Source organism: Podarcis liolepis (genome assembly GCF_965112155.1).
Source record: "Podarcis liolepis genome assembly, chromosome: 11".
Taxonomy (NCBI): Eukaryota; Metazoa; Chordata; class Lepidosauria; order Squamata; family Lacertidae; genus Podarcis; species Podarcis liolepis.
In genome coordinates, this window is record NC_139565.1 from 36,994,629 (window position 1) to 37,016,834 (window position 22,206).

The 22,206-nt window shown below is 41.8% G+C and overlaps 2 protein-coding genes across 2 annotated transcripts; both read left to right on the forward strand.

Moving 5' to 3' along the window:
• Positions 1–1,397: 1,397 nt before the first annotated feature.
• On the forward strand, positions 1,398–4,142 carry LOC310688679 (proteinase-activated receptor 1-like). The gene is made up of 2 exons (XM_083465477.1): positions 1,398–1,835; positions 2,957–4,142. Exons 1-2 carry the CDS (start codon positions 1,736–1,738, stop codon positions 4,045–4,047), a joined length of 1,191 nt encoding a protein of 396 aa, XP_083321603.1. The 5' UTR covers positions 1,398–1,735; the 3' UTR covers positions 4,048–4,142.
• A 3,475-nt stretch (positions 4,143–7,617) lies between these two features.
• On the forward strand, positions 7,618–10,361 carry LOC310688560 (proteinase-activated receptor 1-like). The gene is made up of 2 exons (XM_083465085.1): positions 7,618–7,937; positions 8,869–10,361. Exons 1-2 carry the CDS (start codon positions 7,838–7,840, stop codon positions 9,996–9,998), a joined length of 1,230 nt encoding a protein of 409 aa, XP_083321211.1. The 5' UTR covers positions 7,618–7,837; the 3' UTR covers positions 9,999–10,361.
• Positions 10,362–22,206: the final 11,845 nt, after the last annotated feature.

A 22,206-nucleotide genomic window follows, 5' to 3' on the forward strand; every position in this document is an offset into this window, starting at 1 on the left:
TGCTTTCCCATTTCTACTCTTCTCTCAGTGAATAGACCACACCATTTAGTAAGTTTAAATGTTTTACTTACAAAACTCCAAAGGTCAGATTCATGTGTCATTCCATGCAACAGCAAAAAAACACAGGTAGAAATCTTGGGATACAAGATATAGTGAAATAGCACTAATGTCGGGAGCTGGCCGGCTGCCGGCTTGAGAAACAGCACGCAAGAAGTAATTTAACAAAAAAATTATTGCTTACAAGCAGTTAGCCTCTGACCGCTCTCTCCGAGCAACCATACATCATAATCAAATTGACCCTTCTGAAGAACCCTTCCGGCTCTTGCAGAATATCCTGAACCTCTGACCCTTACATTTCAGGGGTCGTCTTCTGTCTTGGACTTTCCCCATTCGTCTATCCCTGGGACTGATGGGGTTAGCTACCTCCCCTTCCATTGAGGAACTGATCTCCTTCCCTTGTGCCGTGAGTGACTGTGATTCCTGAGAAAGCTGGCTTCCCTCCAGCCCGCCTCCCCTGAGCTGATAAGCTGCATTCCTGCCAGCTTCAGAGGGGAAAGTTGTCAGCCCACTGGTTCCAGCTGTCTGAGAAGTCTGCAAGTCTCTCTGTTCTTCTTCTGCCTGTCTGCCTGCCTTCTATCTCAGGCTGTACTTCTTGGCTTTGGGCTGGTGTGTTCATGACATCTAAACATATGGTCTGAGCTTGTAGCAAGCGAGTTCAAGCACATCCTATTGCAGTTAGTTCACATGGTGAAAGAGAACAAATAAGGAGGAAGCTTCACTTCCTCCCAGGTGAGGGGCATAACCTGAGTCTAAGTATGCATTTCTGTAGTCTTAACCCCTTCATGCATTCATGAACTCCATGCTTGCTAGTTATATTTGACTGCAATTCCCCACAAATGTCACCTCCAAATGTCACTTCCCCACAAATGTGAAGGAGTGGACTATGTCTACTTTTCTCTTTCTGAAGGAACATCACCTACTGGAGCCTATTTTGTAGCCTCTGGCCCCATCCACCACTACACCAGAAAAAAGAGTGTGTGACCTGTGGCTTGAAAAGGGTCCCCTATCCCTGATTTCAGCTAACATCATGGGCATAGCCAGAGGGGGGACAGCTCAAGTTAATAAATAAAGATACTTAACTAACTGACCCATCATGTCACAGATAGCATGGTTCTAACAAATGTCCTTTCCCCCCACCAACAAAAATCCTGGCTACGCCCACGGCTAACATTCATTCAGGTCTAAAGTGGATTAATAGTCAAGCACTTTATCCACTGAGAAAATATATAAGAAAATGAAAAATTATCTGTTAATGTTATTTAGGAGTCCTAAATCTTCTTTTTTTGCTGAAAATGGGTAAATGGAAAACCACAACAATTGCTTCTATATCAATTACTTGCCTCATAATGCGATTCCCAGAAATTACTTGCTTTTAGGAAGCATCTTTTAGAAAAGTAAAGAGAACAGAAGAGTTGCCTGAGAGTTTTCATATAGCGCTTTGGGAATTGGGCAGAAGAGAGAGATTAAAAAACCCCTCTACTGCTTCTAGGATGAAGCAATGTGATGACAGTTGGGGTTGACTCTGCCCCTTCTGTTGATGTATGGCAACATTCAAGCCCAAACTGGACAAGGAGATGACAGCTGGATTTAGATCTCAGTGAGGGTTCTGTATTCTGAGGCAAAATAAGCTGATTTTCAGGGAAATCCTTGCAATTTCTTCTAGGCAGAACCAAAGATGAGGTGCACCTCTGAAGCAGAAACAGGCGCTTCCCTCAAGATCCTCTTTTCTCTGCTCAGTATAGTCTCCACCATATTTAGCACGGCAAGTGCAAACAGTAAGTACAACCCAACATCCTTTCTCCACAATTTAATATTTAAGGCAATGTGTTTATATTGTGCAATTGTTTCAGGGAACATTCACTTTCTCTAACTTTTCCAAATGATTGTGATATGGAGACCAAGTTGAAGGGTTTTTAAAGAGGAGGGAGAATATCCTTGTAACATGGGGATAAATCTGCTTTGCAGTGGTTATATCCAAATATTTTTAATATTCAGTTTATCAGACACATAAAAAGTCTCCAAGTGACTTGCATCATTTAAAAAACAAAACAAAACTAATAAAATATAATGATTGGTTTCACTGAGCTGAGTTCCAGTTCATACCTCAGCTTAATCGGGGCTTCTGTTTTCAATTTGAATGGAATCTAGTTTGAGGAAATGCACATTGAATGAGAGTATTTCTCATGAAGCAATGGGATACAGATGGATTGTAGCTAACATCCTGTGTACCTGGCTTCAAACACTGATGGTGAAAGAACACTGGAGCAGGAATAAACAGTAATGTGTACACAGCCTAAAAGCAGGAAAAGCCTAGTCACAAGTCTAAGACAGGGAATGCATGGCCCTCCATATGCTGTTGGGCTGTAAAGCATGAAAGGGTGATCCCCTATCCTCCAGATTACAGCAAAAGGTTCCTCAGCCTTTGTTTAAAGGTTATTATCTCACATTTTCATGTAAAACCATACACTGAAGCTTCTCATTTGGAGTAGCGAAAGCCAGGGAGAAGGGATAGCAATGTAAATCTTGTCCACACCAGTAATTTTTAAAGTACAGTGGTACATCTGGTTATGAACTTAATTCTTTCTGGAGGTCCGTTCTTAACCTGAAACCATTCTTAACCTGAGGTACCACTTTAGCTAATGGGGCCTCCCGCTGCCGCCGCACAATTTCTGTTCTCATCCTGAGGCAAAGTTTCTAACCCAAGATACTGCTTCTGGGTTAGTGGAGTCTGTAACCCAAAGTGTTTGTAACCCGAGATACCACTGTACCCTATTAAGTATAGCCAAATCTATAACTTCATTTGAATTAATATTCTCATAAGTAAACCAGAGTTGGTGTATTGACTTCTGTAACATTGTTAATATGGCCATTTATATATCTGATTTACATATTGCAGATTCCACATCTACCATTCGTCGTTTTGCTAGTTTCCCTGTATATTATAATCATGATGTAAACAACTCCAATCAATCCACAAAGCATGCGAATACCACAGAAGATGGTGAAAAATACTTGACTGGTCCATGGATGACTCGCTTTGTTCCTTCACTCCACACTGCTGTGGTTATTTTCAGCCTTCCTTTAAACATTATGGCAGTTCTCATGTTTGTGGTCAAATTAAGGCTTAAGAAACCAGCTGTGGTATACATGCTCAACCTGGCTTCTGCAGATGTCCTCTTTGTGAGTGTGCTTCCTTTTAAAATTGTCTACAACTTTTCTGGAAACAACTGGATCTTTGGGTCTGTGATGTGTCGATTTGTCACTGCCGCCTTCTACTGCAATATGTATTGCTCCGTCCTGCTGATGATGGTTATAAGCGTGGACCGTTTCCTGGCCGTGGTGTACCCAATGCAGTCCCTGTCCTGGCGCACAGCAAGACGGGCCTCGCTGGTCTGCTTTCTCATCTGGCTTCTGGCTATAGCTGGGGTGATACCTCTGATTGTCAGTGAGCAAACACAGAGATTATCCCGGTTAAATATTACAACCTGTCACGATACATTAGATATCTCTGTTATTATGGATATATTTCGGCATTACTTTTCTGCATTATCTATTTTGTTCTTTTTTATACCGTTATTAATCTCTGTCATCTGTTATGTGTGCATTATAAGGAAACTTTCTTCATCCAGTGTTGCTACAAAGACTGCTAAAAAGAGACGTGCCATTCTCCTGTCTCTAGCAGTCTTGTCTTCTTTTATTATTTGTTTTGGCCCTACAAATGTCCTATTATTAGTGCACAACTTGCACATCTCACCTGATCAACCCCTTGAAAGCCTGTATTTTGCCTACATCTTAGCAGTCTGCACTGGTACCATAAACTGCTGCATTGATCCCTTAATTTATTATTATGCTTCTGCAAAGTGTCAAAAGCAGATGTGGGGTCTCCTGTGCTATAAAAAGCAGTCTGCTTTTGCACAAAGCAGTCAGACAACAAGCAGCAATGCCACTAACCTTTTAAGCGGCTCGAATAATTTGTCTCAAGCATAGCATCTTACATTAAATATGTTTGCAGTACAGTAATACTCATTTGGAAACCTAGTTGTTGCATGCTACCTATTTTACAGCCTCTGTCTTTAGGGTCCATGCATTCTTTCTCTAGAATATTTATGCTTTTTCTTCTATTCCAAGAAAAAGTTATCAGACTATGGTTTTTCTGCAGCTGCTGTTAAAATAATGTCTGCCTAGAGATGTGATTTGCTCCAATGGTGACTGTATAGAAATAAATATTATGTATTGTTGTCTAGTTATTTTCTCATTGTAATTTTCATAACATTAACAAATAATAAGTGAACTGTTGCCATTTTACATCTATATGAAGTAATTATGAGTTTGCGGGCATCAATATGCTGATGACACTAAGGTCTCTTTTTCCATAACATTTGTGTTGGGGGAGGCTGGGCAGTCTCTGGACCCGTGCTTGGATGTCGTGGCGAGATGCATAAGGAAGAACCAGTCTGAGTTGGATAGAATTAGGCTACAGTTTTACCGATTACAGAGCAACAGGTTTGATGAAGGCATCAGGCATGAATCCATGTGATCACATAGCCCATTTGCTGCTTGATAAGCTTATCCTTTGACCATAGGTAGGCCAAATCGCCTTCTAAATCCGGCCTGCGAACAGTCTGGGAATCAGAGTGTTTTTACATGCATCTCTGGGTTATTTGTGGGGCATAGGAATTCATTTTTTCCCCAAAAATATAGTCTGGCCCCCCACAAGGTCTGAGGGACAGTGGACCGACCCCCTGCTGAAAAAGTTTGCTGACCCCTGCTTTTGACCATCACTGTTACTCACCCTGGCATGAATCGCTATCCAATGAACTTCCCCTGGCCACCGGCAGGGGGTACCATAGCCTGTCAGTCCACAAGCTGGACTTCTGGACAGAAATTGCTGCCTCCAAGATCCCTCAAGGGGATCCCCTAGGAGCTGCCCCCTCCTCTACCCCTCCCTTTTAAGGACCTAGCTCAATGCCTCTTACCCAGGGCATTTTCTTTTAGCAGCAATTCACTGGAACTCAGTTCTGGCACCTCTCAGGTAGGCACCATTACTATTATAAGAGAACAAGGGAGGTGTTCAGGGTGAGTTCTGGCACCTCTTTTTCTAGAAAAACAGCACTGCTCTTACACGACAACAGTTGTGACAATTAAAAAGTGTAGTGGAAACAAAACAAGAGAAATAAAAGTGTGCCTGGGTGGGGAGATCGGCTCCGAACTGTATTGAGGAGTAGCAGCAGGGGAGGGGGTCCTTTTAATACTTCCAGAGAGGACCAGACTCCCAGAACCTTCCATCTAGTCTGCTCTGGAAGTTCCTCAACCTCACCCACAGCTCCCAGCCCCTCACCGCAGCTCCAAGTCTCACCCAGCTCCAAAGAGCCTGACCCGACACAGAATCTTCCTGGTGCTTCCACTTCCTCCTTGCAACCGTCCCAGGCTGCAACAACTGCCCCCAATAAGCCACGAATGGGAGGATTCTGGCAAGAACCTTTTGAAAGAGGAATATGATTTCATTCTGTTTGCAAAGAACGTGTTGGTACATTCAGAGCAGGGGTCAGCAACCTTTTTCAGCCGTGGGTCAGTCCACCGTCCCTCAGACCATGTGGTGGGCCAGACTATATTGGCGGGTGGGGGTGAATGAATTCCTATGCCCCACAAATAACCCAGAGATGCATTTTAAATAAAAGGACACATTCTACTCATGTAAAAACACATTGATTCCCGGGCCGTCCGTGGGCCGGATTGAGAAGGTGATTGGGCCGCATCCGGCCCCCGGGTCTTATGTCCCTTACCCCTGATTCAGAGGGACGAAACTAGATGAGATGGCAGTGATGGTAGCTTTTCCAATAGAGAAGACAGAGCTTTGGTGTATTGCATAGCTTTTTGTCAGTCTCCATGACTAAATGTAGCCAAAGAACTTAGCAGTAATAAACATTCAGAGTTGCCTAATGTAAGCAGACCGCTGAATCCAGTTTTTGTTGTCAAAGAATCTGAATTACGCTTGGCTACGTGTGTGTGTGTGTGTGTGTGTGTGTGCGCGCGTGTGCACGTGCACGTGCAGACTATAGGTCTTAGCCAACAAAATTCTACTCAGCGCTACTGACTGAAATTAATGGACCCGAGTTAGACTTGTCCATTAATTTCAATGGGTCTGCTCTGCGTATGATGAACATTGGGGGAGCAGATCTACAGAGGACTAAGCAGGGAGGAGCTGCTTTGCACTATCTTGGCCCGGTCTGTTCCCCAAGCCATCAAGAGTATCTGTGTTTTTGTCTGCCTGCATCAGTTCATTGGGAGACGCCATGTCATACACCTGCACAATTGCAATAATAATAGTTGTTCAAAGTTATCATGCTTCCAAAATGCTCATAAGTGCATAAATGCATGATGACATCACATAGTCACAACACACACGTATAGTTGTATTTATTGATTTGGGATTTTCCTTTCCCCACAGGCCTCCCTAAACGCAATACATAAATTCAAAGATTTCTGTCCTTAAAATACTGCAGATTTGCTTGTTTCTTTTCAGTAGGAAATGCTCAAGCAGTGATACTGGTGTTGTGTCAGGGACTGGGCATAGGAGGAGGAATGGTGAACCTTCCCAAGAAGAGGAGGACAGTATAGATTTACAACAGTGGTTTGCAGAGGGTCACAGATCAGAGTTAGAAGAGGGGGAATGCTGGAAAATAATGGGAGAAGCAGAGCAGGAACTGCTGGCTGACACATTATCACTAGAGAGCATTCCAGACCCCCCTTCTCCCAAGACCCAGGGAGCAATGGAAGTAGGAGAGCAGAGAGCTAAGAGGCAATTGGCCCTAAGCAGCCACCGTAAGGGGGGTTGCTGTTGACGATTGAGATGGGAAGGGGGGGAGGAGATTACTCAGAGCAATGCCATTAACCCAAGAGGCAATGTTTCTGAGTTGAACATTGACTAAAATACATTGGTAAGAACTTATTGTCTATCTATTGCTGGCAGTCTGCCATGAGAGGGAGGGATCAGATTCCCTGACATGTGGAATAGAACGTCCCTATATTTATCTGAGGAATGGTGGAGGGTATGCTAAAGGTGTGCTACTCTTAAGATTTTCCCCTGAGCAGGGCAATATTTGCCACAGAGGAATGTGTGAGTGTGTGTTGAAAGTAGCCTACAGCACAAAGGTAACATTTACCACTGTTGATCCACCCACTTTTTAACCTCTCCCCCTCTGGCCATGTGGCCCTCCGAAAAAGGGAGGAAAGCCCTTGGATGGAAAAAAGGTTCCCCAACCCAGATTTCATCTAACATTCATTCAAGCCTAATGTTGATTAATGTTGATTGATAATGGTAAAGCACTTTATCCACTGAGAACATATTTAGGATGGTGAAAAAATATGAATTTTGCTTTTTAATGTATTCTAACCCTTATTTCTGAAAACAGATGCACTGAAAACCACAACAAATGCTTCTTTATCTATTAATGTGACATAATGGGCTTTCCAGGAATGCTTTTAGGAAGAGTCTTTTAGAAAAGTAAAGAAAACAGAAGACTTGTCTGAGAGTTTTCATTTGGTGCTTTGGGGAATAGCCAGAAAGAAGAAATCAAGAACCCCCTGCTCCCTATAGGGTGAAGTGGTGTTAGGACAGAGTGGGTTGGCTCAGCTTCTTCTACAGATAAACTAACATTAAAGCCCAAAATAGGCAAGGAGATGACAAGTGGATTTAGATCTCAGGGAAGAAATAAAGGAAGCTTCTTTTCAGGCAGATCCCTTCAGTTTCTTCTTAGAGACCTAGAGGAAGCAAAAGATGAGGTTCGCCGCTGGAGGAGAAATGGACCCCTCTGTGAAGATCCTGTTTCCTCTGTTTAGTATGGTCTTCACCTTATTCAGCACAGCAAGAGCAAAAAGTAAGTACAACCCAACACAATTTCTCCACAGTTCAATATTCATAGTTAAAGCAAGGCATATACAATGTGCAATTGTTTCAGGGAAATTTCACTGTCTCTGATCTTTCCAAATGATTGTGCTACTGAAAAACAACCATGCTGAAGCAGCAAGAGTAAAGGAGGAGGGAGAATATCCTTGTACTAGGAAAAAATGTACTTCTCAGTGGTAATATTCAGTTTATCAGTCACTTGCACTTAATAAAATCTCTAAGTGACTGCAACATTTTAAGCGCATAAGTCATAACATAAGATCGGAAGAACAATGAATCAAGCATTTTGTGGGGGGTTTTGCTCTAAAATTCCTACCCTAAAGAATTTAGGGTATCTCTTCTTGCACAATCTGCTTCTGATATTTCGGCAAGGAGGTGATGTACTTCACAGAAAATCAAGGATTTCTTTACTGCATAAGACCTTTTACATCACTAAAAATAAACCTGTCTCTGTTAGACTGGGCAAAAAAAGCTGGCCATAGTTCTCCCCTCACAGAGATAGAGATCCAAGACCCTTAACATGCTACAGTTCCTAGGATTCTTCGATGAAAGTTTTTGCTTTAAATGTATAGTGTGTACACAGACAATGTCAGAATATGACTATGTATACATTAGCAGCATGAAACACAGCAACTTGTCCCGGTCTCCCTTAGTTTCAAGTCACATTCTTAGAGGGCTGCACACTAAGAATAGCTGAATAGGAATAGCTGAAGTTTCTCACTAGCAATAGGAAATATGTAAATTTTGTCTACACCAATATTTTTTAAAGCCCCAAATGTGTAATTCAATAATTTAATCTGAATTCATATTCACATGAGTAAACTAGCATGGTTGCATTGATGTTTGTAACATTAGCTACATAGTATTCATAGATTTGATTTACATATTCCTTCATCTTTCAGATTCATCCTTGGACATCCAGGGTCTTTCTTTTGCTAGTTTCCCTGCTATGGAAATAAATGCTAATGATAAAGAAATAATTACTATTGATACATTGAAGAACTACAATCAATCCATAAAGCAAGTGGGTATCAAAAAACAAGCTGAAAAATACTTGACTGGTCCATGGATGACTCGCTTTGTTCCTTCACTCCACACTGCTGTGGTTATTTTCAGCCTTCCTTTAAACATTATGGCAATCCTTATGTTTGTGGTCAAAATAGGGCTTAAGAAACCAACTGTGGTCTACATGCTCAACCTGGCTTCCGCAGATGTCCTCTTTGTGAGTGTGCTTCCTTTTAAAATCGCCTACAACTTTTCTGGAAACAACTGGATCTTTGGGCCTGTGATGTGTCATTTTGTCACTGCTGCCTTCTACTGCAACATGTATTGCTCCGTCCTGCTGATGATGGTTATAAGCGTGGACCGTTTCCTGGCCGTAGTGGTCCCAATGCAGTCCCTGTCCTGGCGCACAGCAAGACGGGCCTCGTTGGTCTGCTTTCTCATCTGGCTTCTGGCTATAGCTGGGGTGATACCTCTGCTTGTCAATGAGCAAACACAGAGATTATCCCGGTTAAATATTACAACCTGTCACGATACATTAGATATCTCTGTTATTATGGATATATTTCGGTATAACTTTTCTGTATTATCCATTTTGTTCTTTTTTATACCGTTATTAATCTCTGTCACCTGTTATGTGTGTATTATAAGGAAACTTTCTTCATCCAGTGTTGCTACAAAGACTGCTAAAAAGAGACGTGCCATTCTCCTGTCTCTAGCAGTCTTGTCTTCTTTTATTATTTGTTTTGGCCCTACAAATGTCCTATTATTAGTGCACAGCTTGCGCATCTCACCTGATCAACCCCTTGAAAGCCTGTATTTTGCCTATAGCTTAGCGGTCTGCACTGGTACCATAAACTGCTGCATTGATCCCTTAATTTATTATTATGCCTCTTCAAAGTGTCAAAAGCAGGTGTGGGGTCTCCTGTGCTATAAAAAGCAGTCTGATCTTGAACAAAGCAGTCAGACAACAAGCAGTAATGCCACCAATCTTTTTTATTGCGGCCTGAAAAATTTGTCTCAAGCATAGAATTTTACAGTGTGTGGTACAGTATTCATAAATATAGGTGTTGCATGACAAAGATGTGAATATTTGTTTACAGTTCATGTCTTTAATGTCCATGCCATTCTTTCTCTAAAATATTTATGCTGTTTCTTATATTAAAGGCTATATTATATATTATATTATATTAAAGGCTATATAAAATCAAAGATTCAGAGAATTTTAGAGTTCCCTTGATCAGGACACTATACTTCTGTTGATGCAGCCTAGAATAGCACTTTGCTGCTGCATCATGCAAAATATTTCAAACTGGATTTATTTTTTATATTTTTCGGCCGCTGTTAACATTGAAACTAATGTTTATCCAGAGATCTGGTTTGTTCCAGTGAGGACTGTATATATATGTAAATATTACATATTGTTGTTCCAATTATTTTATTAGTATATAATAATGTTAATAATATTTTTTGAGGCAGATATTAACTTATTTGTTGCCATTAATTTGGGGTTTTTTCTGACAAGAGCCTTCTGAAACAGGAATGTGATTTAACCCTTTTTGAAAAAAACGCATTGGTACATTCACTCAAACCAGATGAGATTGTAGCTTTTCCAATAGAGAAGACACAGGAGGCAGAGCTTAGATGTACTTTATAAGCGGTCAGATTCCATGATTCAGTGTAACCAAACAAATTAGAAGTGATAAACATTCAGAGTTGCCTAATGTAAACAGCTATGGTTTTCCCAGTAGTGATGTATGGAAGTGAGAGCTGGACCATAAAGAAGGCTTATTGCCAAAGAATTGATGCTTTTGAATTATGGTGCTGGACAGATCCTGAAGCTGAGGCTCCAATACTTTGGCCACCTCATGAGAAGAGAAGACTCCCTGGAAAAGACCCTGATGTTGGGAAAGATGGAGGGCACAAGGAGAAGGGGACGACAGAGGACGAGGTGGTTGGACAGTGTTCTCGAAGCTACCAGCATGAGTCTGACCAAACTGCGGGAGGCAGTGGAAGACAGAAGTGCCTGGCGTGCTCTGGTCCATGGGGTCATGAAGAGTCGGACAAGGCTAAACGACTAAACAACAACAATGTAAACAGACTATTGAGTCCAATAGTTTTTTTTGTGGGGGTGGGGGAGTTGGCTCAGACTTTTAATTACGCTTGGCTGCAGATTGTGTATGTGTGTGCATGCAGACTATGGGTTACAGCCTTTGCTTTTTTCTGGGGGGACGCAGGGGTACGCATACCCCCTAAACATTTTGTGAATCTAAGTTTGGCCTCATTGAGGGGCAGCATTTCAATACAAATAGGAAAATGAGAGTGCCCCTAAACATTTTTTTTTAAGCATTGGTTACAGCCAACCAAATTCTACTCAGAGTAGACTCAATGAAATTAACGAAGCTAAGGTAAACATGTACTTTAACAACACTGTGTCCACTCTGAGTAGGACTAACACTGGATGCAGCCTTAGACATGCGAACATCATACTAGACAAGGGAGTCGGGCAGACTGTGTCAGGGCTGGGCCTATACTAAGTACAAAGTGCAGTACTGGAGATTTGATAAAAACAGCAAGAGGTGGCAAGGGTCTCATCCTGATGCACACACAGACCTCTTCCTGCTGCCGTCTCTCCAAAAAAACCTTTCTGATAGCTCTGTGCAGCCGGGCTTCCTCCAACTGCAGGAACCTCCTGGAGTAGTTTGAAAAAACAGTAGGGAAAGGCTGAGGGACTGACTTGTTCCTCCTCTCCCCTTTCAGCAACATGGTCAGATCTCCAGGTGCTTTATGTTGAAGCTGAATGTCAGTGGGAGAAGGCTGGGAGTGGGGGAAACCATGTATGCCATCACCTTGAGCAACTTGGAAGAAAGGGGGGAACAGAAATAAAATAAACAAACAATAATGGATAGACAAAGTTCCTGTTCATTCATTCGTGGATGATGTCTTTCCTAGGGATCTGAAGAACACTCCAAAGAGGACATTATTACCATCATGATGGGCTGCAGTTCCGTGGCAGAGCACATGTGTTTTGTTGCAGGAGTCCTCGGGTTCAGTTTCCAGCATCTCCAGGTTTTGTTGGGAAAGGCTGTGTCCTTAAAGCTGGACAGCCACTGCTAGTCAACGTACACATCACTAATCTAGATGGATCACTGGTCTGATCCATCAGAGTTTTTCTTATGCTTTTGTTTCCATGAGCCTGCTACTTGCCTAAGCTCCTTTTCCACCCCACTAATCTATTATGATAGGGCAATAGAGTCATTGCTGCTGGTCACTGCAGTCTTATCAGGATTTTCAATTTCTCTAAAACTGGAATTATAGCCACAAGCCCAAAAGGAAGGTGTGTAGGTCTGAAGTTCTCAGACTGAGGCCAAACAAACTTCCCTAAAGAAGATCAGCTGGCAGCAATCATTCATCACTGGAAGGACATAAGAAGCTGCCTTATACCAAGTCAGGCTAGTTCACCACAATGGCTAGCAAGATACTCCAGGAAACCCAGGAAATTGGCATCAAGACCTTCTCCTGTTGTTGGTCCCCACCAACTGGTATTCAGCTGCATATCTTCTCTGAACATGAATGGTCTGGAATGCCATTGTGGCTAGTAGCCATTGGCAGAGGTCCCATGTGGGATTTAGGCAGATGAAGAAGAAGAAGAGTTTGGATTTGATATCCCGCCTTTCACTCCCCTTCAGGAGTCTCAAAGCGGCTAACATTCTCCTTTCCCTTCCTCCCCCACAACAAACACTCTGTGAGGTGAGTGGGGCTGAGAGACTTCACAGAAGTGTGACTGGCCCAAGGTCACCCAGCAGCTGCATGTGGAGGAGCGGAGACACGAACCCGGTTTCCCAGATTACGTGACTACCGCTCTTAACCACTACACCACACTGGCTGGGAATGAGGCAGAATCTGTGTTTCTTGGGGTTTTTTGATCCAGTGTTCCTATGTGATATGCTGCAGCTCTTTTTCATGGGAAAATACTTATTATATATTATTTATTTCTTACATTTTTATACTTCCCTTCATCCAAAGATCACAGGGCAGTTTACAACATAAAAGCATGAAATACATAATAGCAAAATAAAAAATAAATACACACCTCTAACACATTTAAAAGTCCAAAATTGTTTAATCAACGAAAGAGCTGGCTGAAGAGCATTTTTACCTGATGCCTGAAGTCCCTGGGGAAAACATTCCACAAATGGGGAGCCACCACAGAAAAGGCTTTGCCCACCCTGCTTGCACATTTAGAATTCAGCTTGTTTCACACAGCTGTAGAAGCATTTCACATACAACTCTTAAATATGAGCTAATTTCTCTTATCCTTCATTTAATGTGAGAACTTTTGTCTTCCGGACAAAGCATGAAGAGAACTTCCCCCCTAAAAACAAGTTTGAGAGATGCAAAGAAGGTGGCGATCACAGAAATAATTCTTCACTCTGAATGGGGTTGCAAAGTAAGAGTGGCTATTATAGGAGTACAGATTATAAATCATGAATTGGGATATGGATGCAATACTGTCTAACTAAGCTGAATTAATTTATACCTGTCAAAAGACCAAAAGGCGTGTTTCCCATTCTCAGGAAAATGAATGGTGCTGTCTGTGGCCAAGCCTCGTGCCCAAAGCACATGAACCAAATAAATGGTCTTCCATATGCAGTTAAGTCTGGAGTTCATTCATTGCACTACCAATTCAAGTTTAAAGTGCAGCCAAGGAGTGAAAATGTTTTGTGTATAATAAGGATGCTTTAAAAATCAAACAGAATACTAAGTGTAAAAGAAGCACTACTTTTAAATACCCAGGTGTTGTCTCCAAAATAATTCATTTGGAACGCAAAATTGCTGGTGTGATTCACCGGAAGGGACAATTTATTTCTGGGTGTATTTCAGCTCCTAGATCCATAAAGGTTCTACTTGATTTAATTGCTAAACTGCTGACATACCCTGGGTGTGAACTCCTGCAAACATTCTTTATGTGACTACTAAACATCAGAGCAGCTATTTGTAGAAGTAATAAAAGTGTTGATATATTCAAGATTGTTTTTCGTGGCTAAAGTTGATTTTGTTACATTTATATCTTGCCCTTCCTCCAGGTTCGTTAAAATCGGCAACAACCCTATGAGGTAGCTTAAGGTTCCTCCAAATGACCTGCTTATTGAGCATGCATCCTGGTTTTCTTGCACAAAGCTTATACTGTAGTCAAATTATATCCAGTTTCATTCTGATATGTTTGCAGAGTAGTTCTATGACAACGAGCATTCTTCCTGCTTCATTCTGATTTGCTTGTGGGGTGTTTGCACACCTTCCACCTTTAATGCATTCCGCCATCCACTTTCCAAACTGCGAAATGCCTTTTTTAAAAAGTGGTTTTGTCGCGCTAAAGTGACAGAGCACTTTAATCCACGTCAGCTGTGAAAGCCTGAAGTTCCAGTTTGCGCTTGAAATCACATAGCTCTGGGTGATTTGTAGTAAATCAGCAATATATATTTTTTTACTTTCAACTGTTTTAACAAAAGTAGCAACAAAACTAATTTCAGCCCCCTCTGAGCCCTAATTTATACTGCTAATATGAAGAGAGATTGAGGTAATCAGGAATGGATTGTTTCATGAAAGGCCTATGAGCTCCATTCAGTTCTGACATGCACAACAAATTCCTAGGCTATGAATTATTCAATTCTATACATATGTCTTTTGCACCAGTCTCCAGTTTGTAGGTCTCAGGGTTGTAGTTAAAAAACAACAACTGCATCATGCGAATCTGTCCACCTCTGAAATAAGCTATACAATATTTTTATGCTTTTACATCATTCTCCCAAATTCCATGTGATGCCAGGAAATTGCTGACTAATACATCTGTATCTGGAGAGGGAATTTTTGCAGGAGAAATCACTCCAAGCTGATATCACTCCTTAGATCTGGTTCTTGTTGACAGCCATTGTATGTTCTCTTTGCATCCATCAAGGCCACCATCCTAGAAATAAACAAAGAATTCTGGGAAAAGTTTCCTTCTGGCAATGTTTTCTCTTACTCAGTGCTTGGACACATACCAGTTACGAGACAGAACATTCTTTCACATCTTTAAGATAATATGACATTTGCTGAGTTTAAAAGAATGCTCTTGGTGGGTGGATTCCAGATAGACTGGTTAGTTTAGCTGAGACAAAATGGGGAAAGTGTGGTCTTTAAATATCCATGTAGCCATTTGCAAAATATACACTGCAGTTGCGTCTGGAGGCTTTTTTCCCTTATCATACAACAGCCATTATCATTATTTCTTGGGGGGAAGGGGTTAATAAGCATACAAATCTGATTTTAACACCAAGGAAGTAGCGTGGGGCTTCAAAGAATTAGCTGTAAATTCATAGCTGTTCCTCTCCACAGCCGTATTTAGTAAAAGGCGAAAGATTTATACGATCTAAAGAGAAACCAGACTGTAGCCATTATCATTAGTTCAGTTTTGTCTGAAGTTATTCCATACTTTCCCATGGGTCCTTCAGCCTTGTTACTATCTAGTTTTCTTTGGCAGTCTCCTACCATTTCACCCTAGTTACCAGCTAACTGGAACTGTTGTTGTTAAGTTGTGGGTGAACATATCAGATGACACAGCGATTCTTCAAACAGCTCTTGTTTATTCTCAGGCCAAGACAGAAATGAACTGAAGGTTCAGTCAGCCTGCTTATATAGAGCTCCAGTACAATGTAACTGTAACAATTTTCTAAAACTATCCAATCACTGAATGTCACTTTTGATCCCTTATTTGCATAACTATCTACAGTATCCCCCTGCTGGCCCAGGGTGGATACTGTAGATATGTCTGGTAGATATTCATCTCATATGTCTGGTTCATAGTATGTGATAAACTCTTAACCATTTAGGCCCAGTTCACATGTAATGCTAGGCCAAACCATGGCTTAGCATGAACTAGCAAATGTGTGGGTTCGCAGACTGAGGTTCACAGCCACAGAGTTGCTCCTGGGGTCCTGCTGCAGCCGTGATCTTCAGTCTGCGAACCCACTCATTCATGCTAAACCAGTAAGCTTCAGACTTGTCAGAGGCTCCACCTTGTGCCAACACATTTTTATCATATATTTGTAGGGCTGTTGTGCTGCTCTGGTGTCCCACTTTAAGTCAAGCCCAGCAGCGGGTCCGTACTCAGCAGCTGAAGACCAATGCACTAAACCAGTGGGTTTTAAAAAATAAATAAATCAGTATACCACTGTGGAGGATGTACCATCTAGGCCTGATGGAATGTTTTTATATATGCTGGAAGCTGCTCAGAGTGGCTGGGGCAACCCAGTCAGATGGGTGGGGTACAAATAATAAAAGTACAGTGGTACCTCGGGTTACATATGCTTCAGGTTACATACGCTTCAGGTTACAGACTCCGCTAACCCAGAAATAGTGCTTCAGGTTAAGAACTTTGCTTCAGGATGAGAACAGAAATCGTGCTCCGGCAGCAGCAGGAGGCCCCATTAGCTAAAGTGGTGCTTCAGGTTAAGAACAGTTTCAGGTTAAGTACGGACCTCCAGAACGAATTAAGTACTTAATCTGAGGTACCACTGTAGCAGTAGTAGTAGTAGAAACATTTTCGGCAGGTGTTTAAAAGTCAGTGCAGAAGGCACCTTCTGAGTCTCTATTGGCAAGGTATTCTACAGGAATGGGCCAATGACACTAAAGACACCATTTCATGTTGTTGTCAAACAAGCCTGACTAATGGATAAAATGTAACCCAGCCAGCTTCAAATCCTTCTTCAGAATGAGGCCTTCTCCTTGGCCTGTGGCAAATTGCAGTCCTCTCACCCCTCTACCTGCTGTATTCAGTTTCTTCCCCAGATATGCTGCCCACTGGCCTGAGCAAGCCACCATCTCTCAGCCTAACCTACCTCGCTGAATTGCTGTGAGGAAAATGAGAGAAAATAATATACTGTAAATGCCCACTGAGAGTCCTTTCCCTGCCTATACAGTTGTGCCCCGCAAGACGAATGCCTCGCAAGACGAAAAACTCGCTAGACGAAAGGGTTTTGCGGTTTTTGAGCTGCTTCGCAAGACGAATTTCCCCATGGGCTTGCTTCGCAAGACGGAAACGCCTTGCGTTTTTTGCAAGTTTGTTTCCTTTTTCTTAACACCGTTAATACAGTTGTGACTTGACTTCGAGGAGCAACTCATAGAACGCGGTGTGGTAGCCTTTTTTGAGGTTTTTGGCGATTTTTGAAGCTTTTCCAAAACTTTTCCGACACCGTGCTTTGCAAGACGAAAAATTCGCTAGACGAAAAAACTCGCAGAATGAATTAATTTCGTCTTGCAGGGCACCACTGTACAGTACATGCAATTCTAACTACCAACTGTTATTGCTGAGGATAAGGGAAAGGAAGTAGCACTCTCTCTGTTTTAATTGTTTTTAAATGTTTTGGTTATTATGCTTTTTAATTTCTTGTTTTATTGTGTATTTTTATTAAGGATGTGCTAATGCCCCAGTGGATTTGTTGTGCATTATAACTGCTTATTTATTTTATGGCTGTAAACTGCTTAGAAGCCGTTTTGACAAACAACCAGCATACAAATTAATAAACAACAGCAATGTATGATCTATTTGAGATTTCTGCACTGCAGGGGGCCGGACTAGATGACCCTCAGAGCCCCTTCCAACTCTACAATTCTATGATCCTAACAATAATATGAAGCTGAATTATGCTGCGATATATGAGAAGCTAAATATCTTCTGTAAGCCACCTCTGGAGGACTTTAGCACTGAAAGGTGGTGTATAAATAGTTCAAACAAACAATAAACCTGCTACAGACCTTTTGCAGGAATGAGGGGAAGAAAAAAAATCTATTTAAATAGATTATATTGCATAGGTTCTAGAGCTACTATATTCTGTTCCTCACCTGTCCTTAATTTCAGGAAAGAATGCAGACCCTAATGAATGTTTTGCCTTGGAAAGTCTCCCCAGGAGGGTGAAGTTTGGTAGGAGACAAGTGAGGAGCAGGGGAACCCTTCTCCTGCGATTTGTTCACCCCCTGGATCACCACCCCTATGTGTTTCTTTTATCCCCTGTGGCACTACTCCACCTTGGTGAGTAAGCATGGAGTATTGCCAGAGACAAAACCCAGTTGGGGTATGGCAGGAAGTTTCAGGGGAGGTATTGAGTTCTCCTTTCCCTCCCATCCTTCTTAATGTTTCCTGAGGGCACTTTGCAATTGAAAAGGAGCCTGAAGTATAAAGGACGCTGAAGTATAAAGTACAGCTTGCTCCTAGGAAAGCCCATCTAAGTGAATATACTTAGATGAGTTAATAAGCCAGGAATGCAGTTTTATTGCCAAGGGTAATCATTTACCCTTTAGTGTAAACAACAGGCTTTAATTGTGCAAAAAATAAAAAAAGAAAGGATCAGGTGGGAAAGTAGTCAAACCTGAGCAGTTTAAGATAGCTGTTTTATGTTTTCAGCATAATAGAGTAGCTTAAGGAATAAAATATAGAAAATGGGAAAGTATATTATTGTGTAACTTTTAGATTATGACCATTCAAGCAAAGCAAGGAATGTTGTGCTAATTCATTGTAAACAGACAAGATGAATCATCCAGACAGCTTTTGCCTATTAAGGATTTGAATAGATAGGATGTTGATATTAGTCATTCTGAACCTTGATTAAGGAGATAAGTTGTAATTAAATACAGATGTGAACTTCAGAGGAAATTATGTCCCTGAATTTATGGCCTGTCTTTTCTGCTAAGTATCTAAACAGCAGTTAAAAAGTCAGATCTTGTATCTGTGTTTGGTTATTTGAGTTAACAGGAGGTCACCAGCTTCAGACTGTCTAAATTAGAAATGATATATGTTAAATCCCTGATGAGAGACTCCCATGTAGTTGAGCAATCCTAAGAAGGGGAAGAGTGATTGAAGTGGGGACAATCTGCTACTTCCAAAGTCAGGGGAGATAACAGTTTCCCCTTCTTTTCCCCAGCATTTGTTGCAAAAAAGTATTGTGGTATGACATGCTCCTGTTCAGGTTTCTCACAATGCCTTTATTCCAGGATATTCCATTCCCCCCGTTTCTTATTCCATTCAAGAGTCAGTATTCTATGCCCACAGAGCACGCTCAGAATGCATATACAGCAGACATTTAAAGCACTTTCTCCTTCAAGACCCCTGGAAACTGTAGTTTACTACTTACAGAACTACAATTTGCAGTGCCCTTAACAAGCTACAGTTCCCAGCATTAGAGAGGCTGTGCTTTAATGTAAGGTGTGTTTGCAACCTCAATCTTTATTGATTTTAGGAACAGACCCTGAACAAGACATTTCCCCCTGAAGAGTTATGTGTGCATGCCTCCACAATCCTTGCTGTTTCCTCAAGCCTGCTGATAAATCCGTTTCATGCATACATTGTGCTATTTTGGCCACATAAGGATCCACACCTGAAGAATGAGTTCTGGACAGTAATGTCTTCTTTCAGTATACCCCATTCCATTCCCCACCAATCCTGCTTGTTGTTTTCCATTTCCCACCTTTTGACCAGTCAGTCAGCATTCAATGACCCCTAAGCATCCTCAGTAATCAATGAATTGCAAGGGCTCTTCTTCATGTAAGGGCTGGGATTTCTTTGGTACTTCTGCAAACTTTAGAGTCACTCTGAGCTTTCTGGTAGTTCTCTCTTGCAGATGGATTGTGTTATTTTGATTACATAAGTCTTCAGTCAGAGAATGAGGTCAGTATTTACACTGAGGGAATTATACATTAGAGTTCTGCTCCATAAAACAAAGAAGAAAAGCAAACATGGGTGTGGTTGTGATGAATGCAGGCTTGCTGTCCAGCTGAATTAGATCTATTGGATCTTCGGAGCTCCTTAACTCCACATTTTTCATGGCATATCTATGATACCACTGAATCACTTTGGGGATCAGTTAACTCTGGGTCAGAATTGTTTTATGTGCCAATACCCAAAACATGAAATAAGAGTACCTGCCTGGTTTGGTGTTTCGTTTCTCTCTTTTGGAATCAGTTTCTTTCTGAAGGCCTGTGTTTTTCTTCGGGCTAAATTAATCATCACATTGCTAGTGTGAGTCTACTCTTTTGAAGTGTTGATTTGGGCCAGTGTTGAAATGTTACAAAACTTCCATTCTTATAAAACACTGGTAACATTTGACAACATTTGCACTGAGTCTAGGATAAGATCCTGAAATGGGTGGCTCTCAATATGCAGCTGGCAGAGCGGTAGCTATGGGGGGACTAGCCGACTAGCTGTGTTTTTTTGCCCCAGGTGAAGCCTCCAGAGGGGTGTTGTTGAAGCTGCCAGCCTCTGTGTACAGTGGTACCTCGGGTTAAGTACTTAATTCGTTCTGGAGGTCCGTACTTAACCTGAAACTGTTCTTAACCTGAAGCACCACTTTAGCTAATGGGGCCTCCTGCTGCTGCCGCACCGCCGGAGCACGAGTTCTGTTCTCATCCTGAAGCAAAGTTCTTAACCTGAAGCACTATTTCTGGGTTAGCAGAGTGTGTAACCTGAAGCGTATGTAACCCGAGGTACCACTGTATGTATGTGTGTGTGTGTATGCAAAAGAGTGGGGGGTGTATGCCAAACTAGGTCTTTAGGCTTTATTTCGCCTGGCTCAGTTTCGCCCCACAAGTTCCCTTCCTTTCTTCAACCATTACTAGGACATTTTAAGTATCTGGGAGGGGGGAGGGGGAGAAAGGGGGGCGGATGGATGGGCAGGACATGCAGCACACAAAGCTTTGGTGATGAAGAATAGGGGCTTTCCTAGCTTGAAAGTTTAGAGGGGAGTTGAGTGTGCAGCTTCCTGTTCTCACCTCCAGCAAATCTAGCTACTGGCCAAGAGAAGAAAAGGCTCAAGGGAAAGGATGATTCAGTTACTATGAGACAGCACCAGATTCCGCCCCCCTTCCGTCCTGGAAATACAGCTGAGAATTTCTGGCATAATAGTCTCCAAACATTCTCCACCATTAGGTCAGAGCATTGTGGAGAGTGTAAAATGGTGGCCAGTCTGACAATACAATTGCTGCTGCTAACACTTATGGTGATGGCAACAACAAAACCTCAGGGGGAAACATAAAAATAAATGTGCTAATGATGAGCACTACCCCCCAAGAAACTGCTGGGGGATTTCTCCTCTGCACTGAGAAGTTTGGTGACATTTTTCTGCTTACAAGAAAATTACCTGAAATCCTTAGAAAAAGAAATACAAGCAAGCCAGGCAGCAGCAGATGTATCCGCTATTGCTTTTAGCAGTTCACCTGAAGCCCAGGCAGCTGCTGCTGCTTCCTTTCTGTCCTTGCTTATTTGCAGTCTTGAGATGAAGGGAGCCTATGCTACCCAAGAACTATGCCAAAATGCTGGAAGTGAGTAGAAGTAATCCCAATTTTGTTGCAGTGTGTTATTATATTTATATTTATTATTATGCATAGAGCACCTTATGGATTGAAAGGAAGTTTAGAAATTGCATGCAATAATGTGAACACCAGTTTAATGCACAGTGTTGACACTAGCAGTAATATGGCATAAAAGGAACGAGTCTCTACTCAGATAAAGGAACTTCTAACGCTCCATCAATACTGAGAATTGTAGTTAAAACTTCCAGGATTTAAAATGCCAAGCGGCATTTGAGTAGGTGAGAGTTACTTTACACACCATACATTTAAAGCACGTCCCCTCCCCTCCCTGGAATTGTAGCTAATTTTATATTTTGATTTATTTTAATCCACATCAGGAGGGATCTTTACCCCACCCCAAAAACGTGTGTTTGAAATCCATTAAAAGAAATCATAATAATAGTAAATAGCACCAGGGGCAGACTTTGGTCATATGGCATCCTGAGTGAGGACAAAAATTTATGCTCCCCGCCCCCAGCTTTGTGTAGGTACCCATATAAATATATGTATTATTGTTGTTGTTATTTGCCCCCTGGGCTCGGCACTCTGTGTGGGGGGGACCACCCATACTGCCCTAAATCCGATGCTAATAGCACAGTGGTTCTGTTTTTAGGAAGACCCTCTGACTTGTCTCGCACTGAGACCAGATAAAGATTTCCACATCCTGTCTAGTTGTTTGTTTGTTTGTTGTGTTTGTTTGTGTTTGTTTGTTTCAAAGCAATTGTGCCTAATGACTTACTTATTCAGTGGCATTTATAGTTGTTCCACTATCCTGTGGATGCTCTAAACCGGTTCTACAAATTCTTTAATAGTTCAGTGGCAACATGCTTGAACCACATCAGTCGGTCACACGCAGTTAA